The 13,042-nt window shown below is 40.9% G+C and overlaps 1 protein-coding gene across 1 annotated transcript; it reads left to right on the top strand.

Annotated features, from left to right (window-relative positions):
• Nucleotides 1-4,613: 4,613 nt before the first annotated feature.
• Nucleotides 4,614-9,354, top strand: LOC108148517 (doublesex- and mab-3-related transcription factor A2). The gene is made up of 4 exons (XM_017275554.2): nt 4,614-4,988; nt 5,068-5,169; nt 5,716-6,148; nt 8,278-9,354. The coding sequence occupies exons 1-4, from the start codon at nt 4,842-4,844 to the stop codon at nt 9,156-9,158; spliced, it is 1,563 nt and encodes a 520-aa protein (XP_017131043.1). The 5' UTR covers nt 4,614-4,841; the 3' UTR covers nt 9,159-9,354.
• Nucleotides 9,355-13,042: the final 3,688 nt, after the last annotated feature.

Below are 13,042 nucleotides of genomic sequence, written 5' to 3'. Positions count from 1 at the left end.
GATTTCAGTTAACAAAATGGCAGCCACCAGCCACACACAAAGTTTCCTTGAACTTTTAACAAAATTTCACGTTTCCATGGGTTTCCGGTCGGTGTTTTCTTTTTCTTCACTTCTTTTTTCATTGCCTTTCCCGCAAGAGGAAGACTTCCGCCGCAAGAAAAGCAAAATGTAATTTCATGGCTCGCTGAACGAATCCGAATACAAGAGAGTTCAAAGTTTCAGCTTTTGGCCAGGCCAAAGGAGCAACAGAGATGGGGCGAGAGAGAGAGAGAGAGAGACTGTCACAGGATGCTGGCAGGACTTGAAAGCGCAGGAAGTTATTTAATGAGATTTTCTTTGCGTCAAAGATAAGTCGAAGGAGCAGCAATCCCAAAGCCTGCAATCTTGTAAAACAATATGCAAAACACGCGGGCGGGGCTGGTGTCTCTATCTGTGATTGTTATTGTCGAGCTGAGGGAGACGAGCTGAAAAGGATAAGCCCAGGACGAAGGATGAAGGACGTACGACAATTGTTGCACACACTCGAAATTAAATTAACTTTTTTCGACCCTGTCCATTTTGGAGTGCCGCCGTCGCCTGCATTGTTCAAAACCAACTGCCGCTGACAGTTCCAAGTTCCGAAGGGGAAGTTGGGCGGGCATTCCGACCTGGCTAACCCACACAAGACCCACTAGAGACCTTACAGAACTAGAGACAATCATCGACTTCAACGATTGCTCAAATATTGGCTTGGGGTCGCGGCACCAAAAAGAAACCATAACCGAAAACCAAAAACCAAAAACCGACATCCAAAAACCAAAAAACAAAACACAAAGCAAACAAATCGCAATCGAATTGTATGAATGGGGAAATGACGCAATGAAATCTCATTAGCCGCATGTCTTCAAGTTTCAGTTTTAATTTTGTACAATATCTCGGTGTGTGTCGGGGTAAAAAGATCTTTCTCTGTATATATTTTTTCGGGGGTCTTGATCAAATAATTTTGCGGCCACTGCATGTTAAATATTTGTCAACATTTTAAGGCACTTTTCCACTGTTCCCCCTCCAAGTACTCCTCCTCCCTTTTGTTTTTTTTTGTCTTACCCGCTGAATCAGAAGCAGTTGAGTTGGCCACTTGAGATGTCCGTCGGAGTCATCAAAAGAGCCCAGAGATGCGAGTGTGTGGCACACAGAGCGAGTGGTCAAGACCCTGGTTAAGTAAAGTAGCAATGATCCCGGAGTGATTTCAACTTTCCTCCTCAAGAGGGCCCTGCCAACGGCTACTTATTACATCTCCAACAACACATGCGTGTCTTCTATTTGTGCCCAAGATCAGCATTTCCTTTACTCGAATTAAATACCCTTGTTAAATACCCTTGTTAAATACCCTTTACAATTATTATTAGTTTGAGTTTCTTTTAACATTGTGTAAGCTGCTTATTTGCTGTTTATTGGGGGTTCCTAGCGCCTATAAAAATTAATTTAAGCTATTTTATTTTTTAAGAACAAATTAAGAAGGTTGTGAAATGAATTACAAATTTTATAAATTATAAATTATAAATAACTAGAATTATTTTGTTATGCCTTAATTTCAAATATTTTAATTTATTGTTATTATTGTTTTCACTAAATAATGAAATTAAAACAAAATTATTTCCAAACTAAAATGAACTGTCTGCATTCCTGACAAGACATTGGGTAATTGTTTGTTTATCCCTCTTCTAGAATCTATCTGTATTTCTGGCTTGCAAAGGGTATTTATAAATCCATACATCTCTTTTGATTGATTTCCATTTCTTGCTATGATTTTTTGTTGATTTCATTTCCATTGTTGTTGCCATGCTGCGCATGTTGCCTTGGCTGTTGATTATTATTTTGTGCCACTGTGTGCGCGCCTTATATTGTTTGTACTGGACCGCCGCCTCTCCCCCTGCCCCCACCGTATCGCCACCCCCTGCCCAAGCCCCTCCCCTTCCGCCTTCAGGGACCCGCTCAAGCGTGAAGAGAGACAGCCAAGCCGTCGACATAATGGACATGTTTCAGCTTTTGTTGTTCGCAGTACACAAAGGACAAAAAAGGAAGATATGCGTTAAAAGTTGTTTAGTTACCAACAAATTATAAGGCTCTTCTCTAAAACTAATATAACTAAGGTTTGCGCCCTTCTAAAACAATAATAAAACTATTATTTTTTTTTTTTGGTTATATTATTAATTTAACTGCAAAATTAAAAGTTATAAACTTTTTTTTTATATATATATAAAATAATCTAACAAAAACCCACTTTAAACTGTTAACTTAACTTTATTATGTTTTATCTTTTTTATTATTTTTCAGGTATATATATATACGAATGTGTGAGTGTCATACTAAACAAGTTTCTTTACCACTTTGTATATGAAATGTTAAAGTTTTATATATATTTCTCTCAGTGGAACAACAACAACAAAGTAAGTTGTCATCTCCAGCGCTGCTCAACTAATTTGCATATTTGGTCGCAGTAAAAACACTTTATAAGTGGCCACCCAGGGCAGCTTGTCTCCGCGCGTGTGTGCGTGTGTGAATGAGTCTGTGTATATAGGCGTACTTTAAACAAAGTTAAAATGCGAGAAATTGGCCCTGCGCAAAACACCAGTAGCTCCACGGTAGCAGCAAAACCAGCAACACCAGCAAAAGCAGCAACTTCTAGCCATTTACTGTTGCCAAGAACTGTGACCTGGCCAAAAAGACAAAGTCAGTGGAACTGGAACTGCCCCCAGTTTTAGTGAGAGCGTGTGGGTATGTGTGTGGAGGTCCTTAGGCTGCATACAAACATATAAACCACAACACAGACAGACTGGAAACTTGTTTCTTTTGGCCAACTTGTACAACATTGTTGCCGCTTTATGTTCTTCTTTTTGCAGAGTGTATGTGTGAGAGGCATGGCTCCGCCCCTTCTGGTAGGCGGAGTCTCTCCAAGAGAGCGGGAGAATCACACGGAGAGGAACTCAAAAAAAGCAGAGAGGGAGCGAGGTAGAGCATTTCCGGCGGAGAGCGAGAGATTCAGGCGCGCGCAATGTAATGTCGCTGCTTCTTTCGCACACGTGACTGTCTCGTTTGTTCAACACTCGTACACAGTTTGTTTCAATTGCAATTATTTTGTAACATTCCAATAGGCCAGAGCGACCCACCGCCCCAAAAAACAGATATTATACATATATAGTCTCTTTCCAACGCAGCAGGATACAAGCCACATTATGTAAAGGAAGCTTTATTTTAAATGATTCTTTTTTATAATTTTACACATATTTTTTGAAATTCTTAAAGTAACAATTTAAAATTATTATTTAAAATAAACATATTAATTAATAAATTTAATTATACTTGTGATTTAATTGTACTTTTATTTTCTACAATTGTTGTAGTAATGTCTTGATTTCTGGTAGATACAACTTATGATGGATTAGAACAAAGCTTATATTACTGAAATAACAACTAAATTAAATGAAGTGAAGCTGAACAGTAATTTTAGAGCAGTTATGAAACAAAGCACATTTTTATAAGTGAATCTCAAACAATTAAAATAGCCAAACTTAAAGAATAAACTCAACTAAAATTTGCATACAATAGTTTTATCCAAAACCTTGAAGTCAACCAATTGAGTACACTTACGTTTTGTGCATTACTTCAAGTATAATGTGCAAATAAACAATTATTTGGGTATCTGCACTAGGTGATTTTATTCATGAAGATTTTAGCACGCACTTCAGACATTTAAACAGCGGCAGCTGGAAATGAAAAGCAAGTGGCTATGTGCCAGAAGCCAAAGCCGAAACTTTATTTTTTGCCCCAGGGGGGGAGGTTCAAGGAATATATAGGGGTCTGGGAATATTAGATACACCCCGAGCATAAACTCGGTGCCACTCGAAAAGCAACAACTGCGCTGCCAACTGTGTCAGTTGAGTGTGTATGGGTGTGTGCGTGTGTGTGCTTGCTAGCCATGCCAACCAGCGGCGAGGTCGCAACAACAACGCTTTTGGTTGGCTATTCCATTAGTGCCCGGGGCCCAAAGTGCTCTCACACACAGCGAGGAAAAATAAAAAAGAAATTGTGAAACAAAGGCAACAAAGAAAATGAAAGAAACCCCAAACAACCACCAGTGCACCACTACTAAAGCACCACCATGCCATAGACATAGAACACCACCACCATCATATGGCCAACCAAACCGGAGTGCTCTCCCTCCACATTACTCATACGCCGCGTCGCCGCCGAACGCCGCCGTCGCCGCCGCCGCCTCGAGTGCACAATTTTGTATACAGTACCAAATTAGATTTGAAACTTTTTTCTTAATTGCCAGCTCCTCTGCAGCCGTCGCTGCCGGCGTTGCAGCCAACGGCAACGCCGACGCAGGCAGCTGCGCCACACAAAGGTGGTTGCAACACTCTCTGAATCTGAATCCGAATCTGCGTCCGTATCCTCCAGATAAATCCCATATATACACATTCGGCTGTGTGTACTTTCAACCCTCGATTCGCCAGCCGCTTTTGTATTGGTAAATGTTGCCGCTTGCCGCCATTGCTGAACGTCGCCGTCGATTTTGCTGCCGTGCGCTGTGGCCTTTTGGCCAAAAAGTTGAATCAGTTGCAATCGAGGGCTCAGTGTGTCATGTCGTCAGCGCGCGCGTCGATCCCCAGAAATATGTCTCAACTATAAACAACGGAAATTAATAGTTGATATATAAAATATAACGAAAACACGAAACTAACCAGCAGTAAAAACAATAGAACTACAAACAAAAACCAAAGTGAATTGTGTGCTTAGAAGTTCTTTACTTCAATAAGAGTAAAATATACATAGTTTGTTAATCCAATTCCACAATCGTTATGAGTCTGCCGTCGGGTGTGGACATGCAAAACCTGATGTCCCAGCATCCAGTGCTCGGAGCACTGCCACCTGCTTTTTTCCTGAGAGCCGCCTCGGAACGCTATCAAAGGACTCCCAAATGCGCCCGCTGCAGGAATCATGGCGTGGTAGGTCCTTCGAGACTGTGCCATCTGCAATTTTGGGACTTACACTCAATGCATTTCCGTTTCTTTCGAACCCTTGCAGGTCAGCGCCTTGAAAGGTCACAAACGGTATTGCCGCTGGCGGGATTGTGTCTGCGCCAAATGCACGCTAATTGCGGAACGCCAACGCGTCATGGCTGCTCAGGTGGGTTTTGCATAGAGTTATATACAACAATCTGGACAATTGAAAAATAATTAAACAACTACTAATTGTCATTGTAACACTATGAAGACTTTACAAAACTCTATTCAAGCAAAAATCCTTACTTGGCTTAAAAGCTATATCTAGTTTTTCTTTAATAATGATACAATAATATGACAAATCAATCTAAATTTAAGAAAAATGGTCGTAGAAAACTTTTTCTTCAGAGTTCCAAATTTAAAGTATCACTAACTAGTATCACCAATATCAATAACTTTATTAAGAAGAATGTTTCGTTAACAAAGAAAAAGTTTTTCTTACTAATCTTATCCTACATTTTAGACCTACCTAAAACGACATTTTAAAAGGTTATACCACTTTTTCTAGTAGGAAACTTAGTGACGGCTTAAAACCCTTTTAAAAATATTACAATTTAAATCACAAGCAAAATTGTAGGCTATTTATACAGCAGCTGATGGTTTAATCAAGTTCCCTAATACACTTCACTGATCCAAGATCCGTTTTCCACCCTTTCCCTCCTTGTTGCAGGTCGCCCTCCGTCGCCAGCAGGCGCAGGAGGAGAACGAGGCCCGCGAACTGGGTCTCCTTTACACCTCGGTTCCTGGCCAGCAGAATGGCAGCGACAGTGCCACGCCCACGCCGCACAGTCCCAATCACAGTGGCAGCGGCGGATCGGCCAGTGGAGGATCGGGCCAAAACGGCGTCTTTCACGGCGGCATTCCCTCGCCACCGAGCGACGGCTTCGAGGCCAGCTCCACGCCCAATCATCACCAGCAATCGCAGCAGCAACAGTCGCACCACCAGCAGCCACACAACCACAGCCACAGTCACAACCACCAGCATCAGCATCAGCCGTCCCAGCGGTTCAATGGCAATGAATCCGACACGGAAGGACGCACCCGGTCCGAGCACCTCAGCGTGGGCTTCTCGCCCACGAGAACCGAGTTAGACGAGAGTCCCGGTAAGTTGAAGAAATAATATTACAAAGATTACACCGAAAAAAAATTTCTTTTTACTCAACGTTCTGATACTATTCAGTTCTAGAGATTGACTTGATTCTATCAAAGTTAATTTATATTTTAAATTTTTCACAATAAAAAAACAGAAAGTTTAGTTTTAAGAAGTGTGTCTTGAAAAAATTGCAGACAGTTTTAAAGTATAAATATTAATTCAATACTATATAATATAAGCCCTATATTTTTATTTTATTTTTTTCTAAGGTCTTATTTTCAACATATATAAGTTTTCTTTTGATACATTCATGGTATTATTTAATTCTCATCTTGTGGGCTACTTTTTCATACCAAGTAATTTAAAAGTTTTGTAACAATAGTTTAGTTTCTCTGACCATTTTGGTTTGAGTCAGAGAAACATTTATAAATTATTATAAATTATTTCCTGTGTAGACCCTTAAAAAGCCCTTTACGCCTGGCCTCGTGCAAAAGAGGGCTTCAAAATCTTGGGCGGCAAGTGAAAAGCGCGTTAAGAAAAATTTGTTTTCGATTGTTAAGAAATCAGCGGTGCATATAGTGCCACACTCGCGCTTGCATGTGCATAGCTGCATGTGTGCAAGTGGCGAAGTGGTGCTAGTGTGTGGGGTGTAGGTGTAGGCGTTGTTTTGACAAAGATTTAGCCAGCCAAGCTGCAGTCGTGCACTTTACCAAACAGCGCGTGAAAACGTTCTGGGGCTGCGATTAAATAAACAGGGAACACCAGGACATTAAGGAGCTCAAATTGCAACAATTAAGTTAAAGTCCTCGTTATGAAGTCAGTACTTGACTTGCCATGCCCATTTAAGAGGTTTTTTCCAATATTAAAGGGAGTCTTAAAAAAAAAAAAAAGATTTTAGAAAAGACAACACCGAAAAATGTTGTAAATAAAGATGCAAAGTCGTGTTTAATATTTAGAAAACACTAAATTTTCAGGTGCTTAGAATTTTAAGTTTAGATTTGCTTTCGGAATTGAATTCAAGTCTTAAAATGTGTTGTGCATTTTTAATAACAAAACTTACAAACTTTTAACAAAAAAGGTTCTTCTTTTTGTAATAAATATGTAATCTTATTATTGAACGTATTGAAAAACACTTGCATAACAAAAAATCAAACCAAACAGTTTATCAAAAGAATTGGGCATTATCTTCTTTTCTTTTTTTCACAAAGAACCCTCTCTAGAGCTAAACAATAAAAGTTATTGTAACATTATCCAATATTATTTGTTATTATCCTCTGTAAGCCAATCATTTTTAACCAGATCATCGCAGCCAGATTGCCTTACCATCCCGTCTTCCCCCATTAAACGCCAAACAGTTGCAAAGTCTTTTGAGGATATCAAAGACCTTTTGGCCTCACCCACTCATTAGGACTATTTGCTGTCCTGGGGGGTAAGACACCCCCATGCTGAGGGTCCTGGCAGGGCGTAACGTGAGATACTCCCCTCCCATTCGGCCTCACTTGTCTTTATTTGTTTGCCCTTTTAAAGGACGATTTTTTTGTTTTCTGTTCGAGAAAGAAAAACACACCAGTATTCTCACGCGAATCAATCGACAAAACCTGTCTATTTAAGTAGCAGACTCTTTATTTGCACTGAAATCCAAGACGATTTCACGCTTGAATTTTTATTTTCGGTTACAGAGTTCGGTATTGGGTATTGGTATCCACGCACCCTCGACTTAATTAAATTTTCACTGCGGCTTCGTCAACTGCAAAATCAAACAGACGCGAAAAAAAACCAGAGGTAGATGAAAACAAAAAAAAATATCATATAGCTTGTTTCATTTGTGAAAAAAACAGCAGGTTGTCCCAGGTTGTCATGTCAACGCATCCTGATCCCCTTTTCCCTCCACCTTTTTTGTTTGCGATGCCCCTGATTACATTTTTTCCCATTTTTCATTTGATACTTTTATTTGCTCAGAACTGACAAATGGAAAACCGCACAGTTTCCACTTGGTACCTGACTCACTCAGTGAGTGGAATACGATATCTGGTTTTAATAAAGCAATTATTTAACGAAAACTATCTTTATGCCACTAAAAAAATATCTTTGTGCATTTGATTTATAATTTCTTGTGTTTTCTGCGATCTTTTCTTGCAGTTTCCAAACGTGGCGTAGCCTTGTCGAACGAAACCGATCAGGACACGGGCTCCGAGTCCGGATCGCCGAGCAGTCCCCGTCCTAAGGTCGCAGGACTCTTCAATCTGACCGCCAGCTTGTCGCCCGCCCGCACAGGACCGCCCAGCTCTCCGGAATCCGATTTGGATGTGGATTCGGCGCCGGACGAGGCTACGCCGGAGAATTTGAGTCTCAAGAAGGAGGACAGTCAGTCGCCGCCAAATACGCCCGCCGAGAATCTGCACTTGCTGCGATCCTTTAGCAGCAGTCATGCCCAGGGCTTCCTGCCATATCATCACACGCAGTTCCTGGCCGCCGCCGGTTTGCCTGCCCACCACCACCCACCGGCGCACTCGCCGCACCACCAGCAGCAGCAGCAGCAACAACAACAGCAACAGCAGCAACAGAATCACATCTCACAGCACCACCAACAACAACAGCAGCAGCAGCAACAACAACAGAGATCTCCCATTGATGTCCTCATGAGGGTATTTCCCAATCGCCGGCGCAGTGATGTGGAGCAACTGATGCAGAGATTCCGCGGCGACGTCCTCCAGGCCATGGAGTGCATGTTGGCTGGCGAGGATTTGGGTCAGACACCGCCACAGGTTCCGCCCTCACCGCCCTTTCCCATGAAGTCCGCCTTTTCCCCCCTCGTACCGCCCTCCGTCTTCGGCTCCCCCACCCATCGCTACCATCCCTTTATGCAGGCTCATGCCAAGCGATTCCTCACTGCTCCCTACGCCGGAACTGGTTATTTGCCAGGAGTGCTCAGTGCGGCGGACATCGAGCAGTCGGAGTCCAATGGAGCAGGTGGCATCGGACTGGATCGCACCAGCAACGCCGGGGATTCCCAGGATTGAGGCAGCGAGGCTGAGGCCAACGGCACCGCCGTCTTCAGGCCTTTCGAGTAAGATTTCCTGGTGTCCCAGCACTGGGGAAAACAAATCACTTCTAAAGTCGAGAATAAAAGTCTAGGATCGCAGTGTTACATTTCTTATTTTGTTGCTTAAATTCGATTCGATTCTATATAATTTTTCCAATATTAAATTTGTTTGATTAACAAGATATTCATTCCTTTAAAAGAAAAAAATTACTATATTGTTTTTTTTTTATTATTATTTTTACTACTTTTGACTTAAATTAAAAAAAAAATTATTCTTGATCTTAGAACCATATTTTTCCCCGTGTAAATTCCAGATTTGTCCTAGCTTTGCCTAAAACTAAGTGTAAATTATATTTACCTTTGAACTTCTAACACGAGTATTGTAACATAGAAAACGTAATAAAAATATATCTAATAAATTACAATTTAAGAAAACCATACACTCGATCCCAGTAAAGAGCCATAAGATGTATTTGATTAGCTGAAATTAATATAATAAAGGAGATGAGATTATTGTTTAAGATTTTGTTTGGTCACAGCCAACTAAATGAGATATCCGTGTGTACCATATAAACAAATAGCGTATATATAAAATTATATTAAATATCATATTATGTCTTAGATAAAGTATATTTCAAACACTGTGTTAAAGTATTTAATAAATCTACAAAATAATTCAATAAAACTAAATGAAGAAATTAAATGACGTTTGTTTTTATGGGAACATCTTTGATGCATACCTTAGAATGGAAAACCTATACAGAAACTTAAGTCCTTAAAATGCTTGTTGATAACAAAGGATTTATACAACACAATTATGTTTTTGTATTATAAAAAAAGAAAATAACTAAAAAATATTATATTAAACTGTTGAGTATATTGAATAGGCAATTCAATTGTTTTGCTAAACATGTAATTCATCCCCGCATTGTTTTCAATCGCTTAGAGGTCCAATTATATCGATTAGGGGTCTGCTTAATGGCCGACTAATCAGATCAATTAATAAAAATATTTAATTGAAAACTGCTATTGTTTGGCAATCGCCCAAGACCCAAGGAAAGGCTAAGTAAATACTTAATTTTCACAGCACGTAATTTATAATCGTGAGAATTCAACCCGAGAACAATGGGCTTCCCGCAAACAGCCCCCCACAAATACAAGTCTACTGTAAGAACGACCAATTGTAGAGGCCACCCACGACCCAAAAATCCCAACTGGTCATCACAATGCACGAGGGCCGAATACTATAATAATGCGAAGCGTTAATCCGTATCATCATTATCTATTTGCCACTATTTTGAGGGCAATGCCACATGAACCCCGGAAAACACCAGGATAACTATTCCGCATGACCGTGTGCGGAAAAGTGTGAAATCCTTTTACACATAAACGGGTCGAGCTGTTTTTGTTTTCCCAACTCGGACACACGACACGATAAACAAAATTATATTAAAACTAATGCCCACAAACTCGCACACATGACCAGCACATTTCCACAGTCCAAACTTTACAATGGCCAAAGGACCCAGCGACTCACACCCACGAAGGGACAATAATATCGGTTACACACATGCCGAGTGCAAATTACAAAACTATTTTCCAACATGCGACTGAATGGATAACAAAATTAAATTATTGGATATCAATTTGTCCATTGTGCGCCTTGCCAAACTCGAAAAGTCAACAGCAACAAGGAGGCTGGTGGCCGGTGGCTTGTGGCCAGGATGTGTGGCCAGCTATATCAGCCATGCCATATTCCCCCCCGTGTTTGTGTTCAGGGACCGAACAATGGACTCTATGTACCATTGTCAGGGTCCAACAATGCCGGTGGCTTAGGATAGCGCAGCCACAGGATCCTCAGTTCGAGTGGACAATGGCCGGCATTAAAGGCAGAAAGGACGAGTGGGGTTGCAAGGGGGGAGGGGGGTAAAGGACACACTGGTGAGCTCGGCCAGTCAGTCAGCCGCTCGCTGGAGGACGAGCTGTCGATAATATCTTAGAGTAGCAGCGGCCCATGTAGTTATGGACGAACAATGAAGCTGGAGGAGAGCCAAGAGCAGAGATGTTACCCTAGCTATTTTCTGGCAAGAAATATAGTTTTTTTGAACTTTGGAAAACATTAATAATTTAGAATAGCCAATAACCTTTTTTTCTTACTTACTGGGTTAAAAATTATATATAAATATTTAAGACCATATATAAATAAATATAAAGACCATTTTTATAAACCTTTCTTAGTATTTAATTCGAAACTAGTGCATCAGAAAAAAATAGCAAACAAAAAATTAATTAAACACATAATTTTTTAACATATCTTCCTCCCGTTTTCTTTTGTCCTTGGAAAAAGTAGCCAAAGGTATCCCAAAAAGCCGACAACACTGTTTGAGACCAGGAAGCAGGAGCAAAAACAGCAGCAGAAGCAGAAGCATCAGCATCAGCGGGAGCAGCGGGCAACATGCATATGCTCCTCGAGTGGCGGCACAAAATGCATACAATGTCAGGCATGGAAATTCTTGATAATAGACAATGAATTAATAGCAGGCGATTTAACCAGAGGGGGAGACAGTGAGGCAACAAACAATCCAATCTCCAATCCAATGCAGCCAACGAAGCGACCAGCAAATAGACAGATCGAACCTTAGATACAGCCCAAAGGCATGGCAATGGGAACAAAGTACAACAAATTGCAGGAGTTATTCGGAAAGGGTTCTGAAATTCCTATTTCTTTTACTGCTGGCAGATGGCACATGCCTCTTGCGGCTTGCAGAAGTGCCGTGACAATTAAAAAACAAACGAGCGGCAAGCTCTCCGCAAAGAAACGCCCAAGAAGCGGTCCACCCCAAGGCCACGAATCGAATCCTTACCCAAAAAGGGTTACTTAACAGCTTAAGATTAACCGGGGCATATGTTTTTTCCTGGCTAATTCGAGGGTGGTCTACCATGGATTTCCCCCCCGGCATTAGTTTCACTTATTTGTTATTATTTGCTTTTCCACATTTCGAATGTCGATGGCCCATGATCGCAAGATGCAGCGACTCATTGGGTAACCCAACCTGCCGCTTGTCAAGCGGAGGGTCAGAGGCCATATAGCAACAACTAATTTGGCAGCCCCCAAAAACAGCCTCCTCCTCAAAATAAAAAAAAAATAAGAGACGAAGCTGTTTTGTTTTTCCAACAGACAGCGCGGGGAAACAGCCGAAGGATGAGTGAAAAAAAAACCTAGAAAAGAAAACAAATGCCATTTCAAGTAGCAAACGTGTAAAGTAGGTGGCCCAAACCTTTTTGCCGAGACTCAAAAAACACAGTGGAACCAGCTATGGGAAACGGAAATTTAAGTGATTAGATAGGTTAAGGATAAGGTTAAACAATTATAAGGCAAATAATGGACAAAATTCTTCATGTCGTACCATTTAATAAAAATCTTAATCGATTTGCATTTTCAACTGGTAAGATCTTCTTTGTTTGAAATATTTTAGGCAGTAGATCAATGTATTCATTTATAAAACATTTTATCTCTAACTATATCAATATCAACAGTTTTATACAATACATTTAAAATAATAATCTGCCACCACTGTACTTAGATTTATTTTTGTGGCCGGGGCAGTTTGTCAGTCAGTCACCGTCACAGTCACAGTCGGCTAATAAGCAGAGAGTCCATCAGAAACAGTGAAACCTGCGCGGCGGCCTGTTGGGCAACTGCCAAAACGATGAGAAATCAATTTTTTTGGATTCATTTTCGGATCGCCTGGGTTTGTTTTGCTTTTGATATTCGGGTTGTTGGTTGTTAGTTGTTAGTTGTGTTTGCCGCCCAAGCAGCCAACACATGATACGACCATTTGATTTCCATGTGCGCATCTG

The sequence above is a fragment of the Drosophila elegans genome, unplaced genomic scaffold (assembly GCF_018152505.1).
Source record: "Drosophila elegans isolate 14027-0461.03 unplaced genomic scaffold, ASM1815250v1 contig_476, whole genome shotgun sequence".
NCBI classification, from domain to species: domain Eukaryota; kingdom Metazoa; phylum Arthropoda; class Insecta; order Diptera; family Drosophilidae; genus Drosophila; species Drosophila elegans.
The sequence above is the reverse complement of the archived record's forward strand: the minus strand, read 5'-3'. Positions and strand labels throughout refer to the sequence as shown.

Bases quoted from the DNA above. Each gene is read 5' to 3' on its own strand.
- LOC108148517 (XM_017275554.2), top strand. From the start codon at position 4,842: ATGAGTCTGCCGTCGGGTGTGGACATGCAAAACCTGATGTCCCAGCAT. The intron at 4,989-5,067 runs GTAGGTCCTTCG...GAACCCTTGCAG, and splicing joins GCTGCAGGAATCATGGCGTG to GTCAGCGCCTTGAAAGGTCA. The intron at 5,170-5,715 runs GTGGGTTTTGCA...TCCTTGTTGCAG, and splicing joins AACGCGTCATGGCTGCTCAG to GTCGCCCTCCGTCGCCAGCA.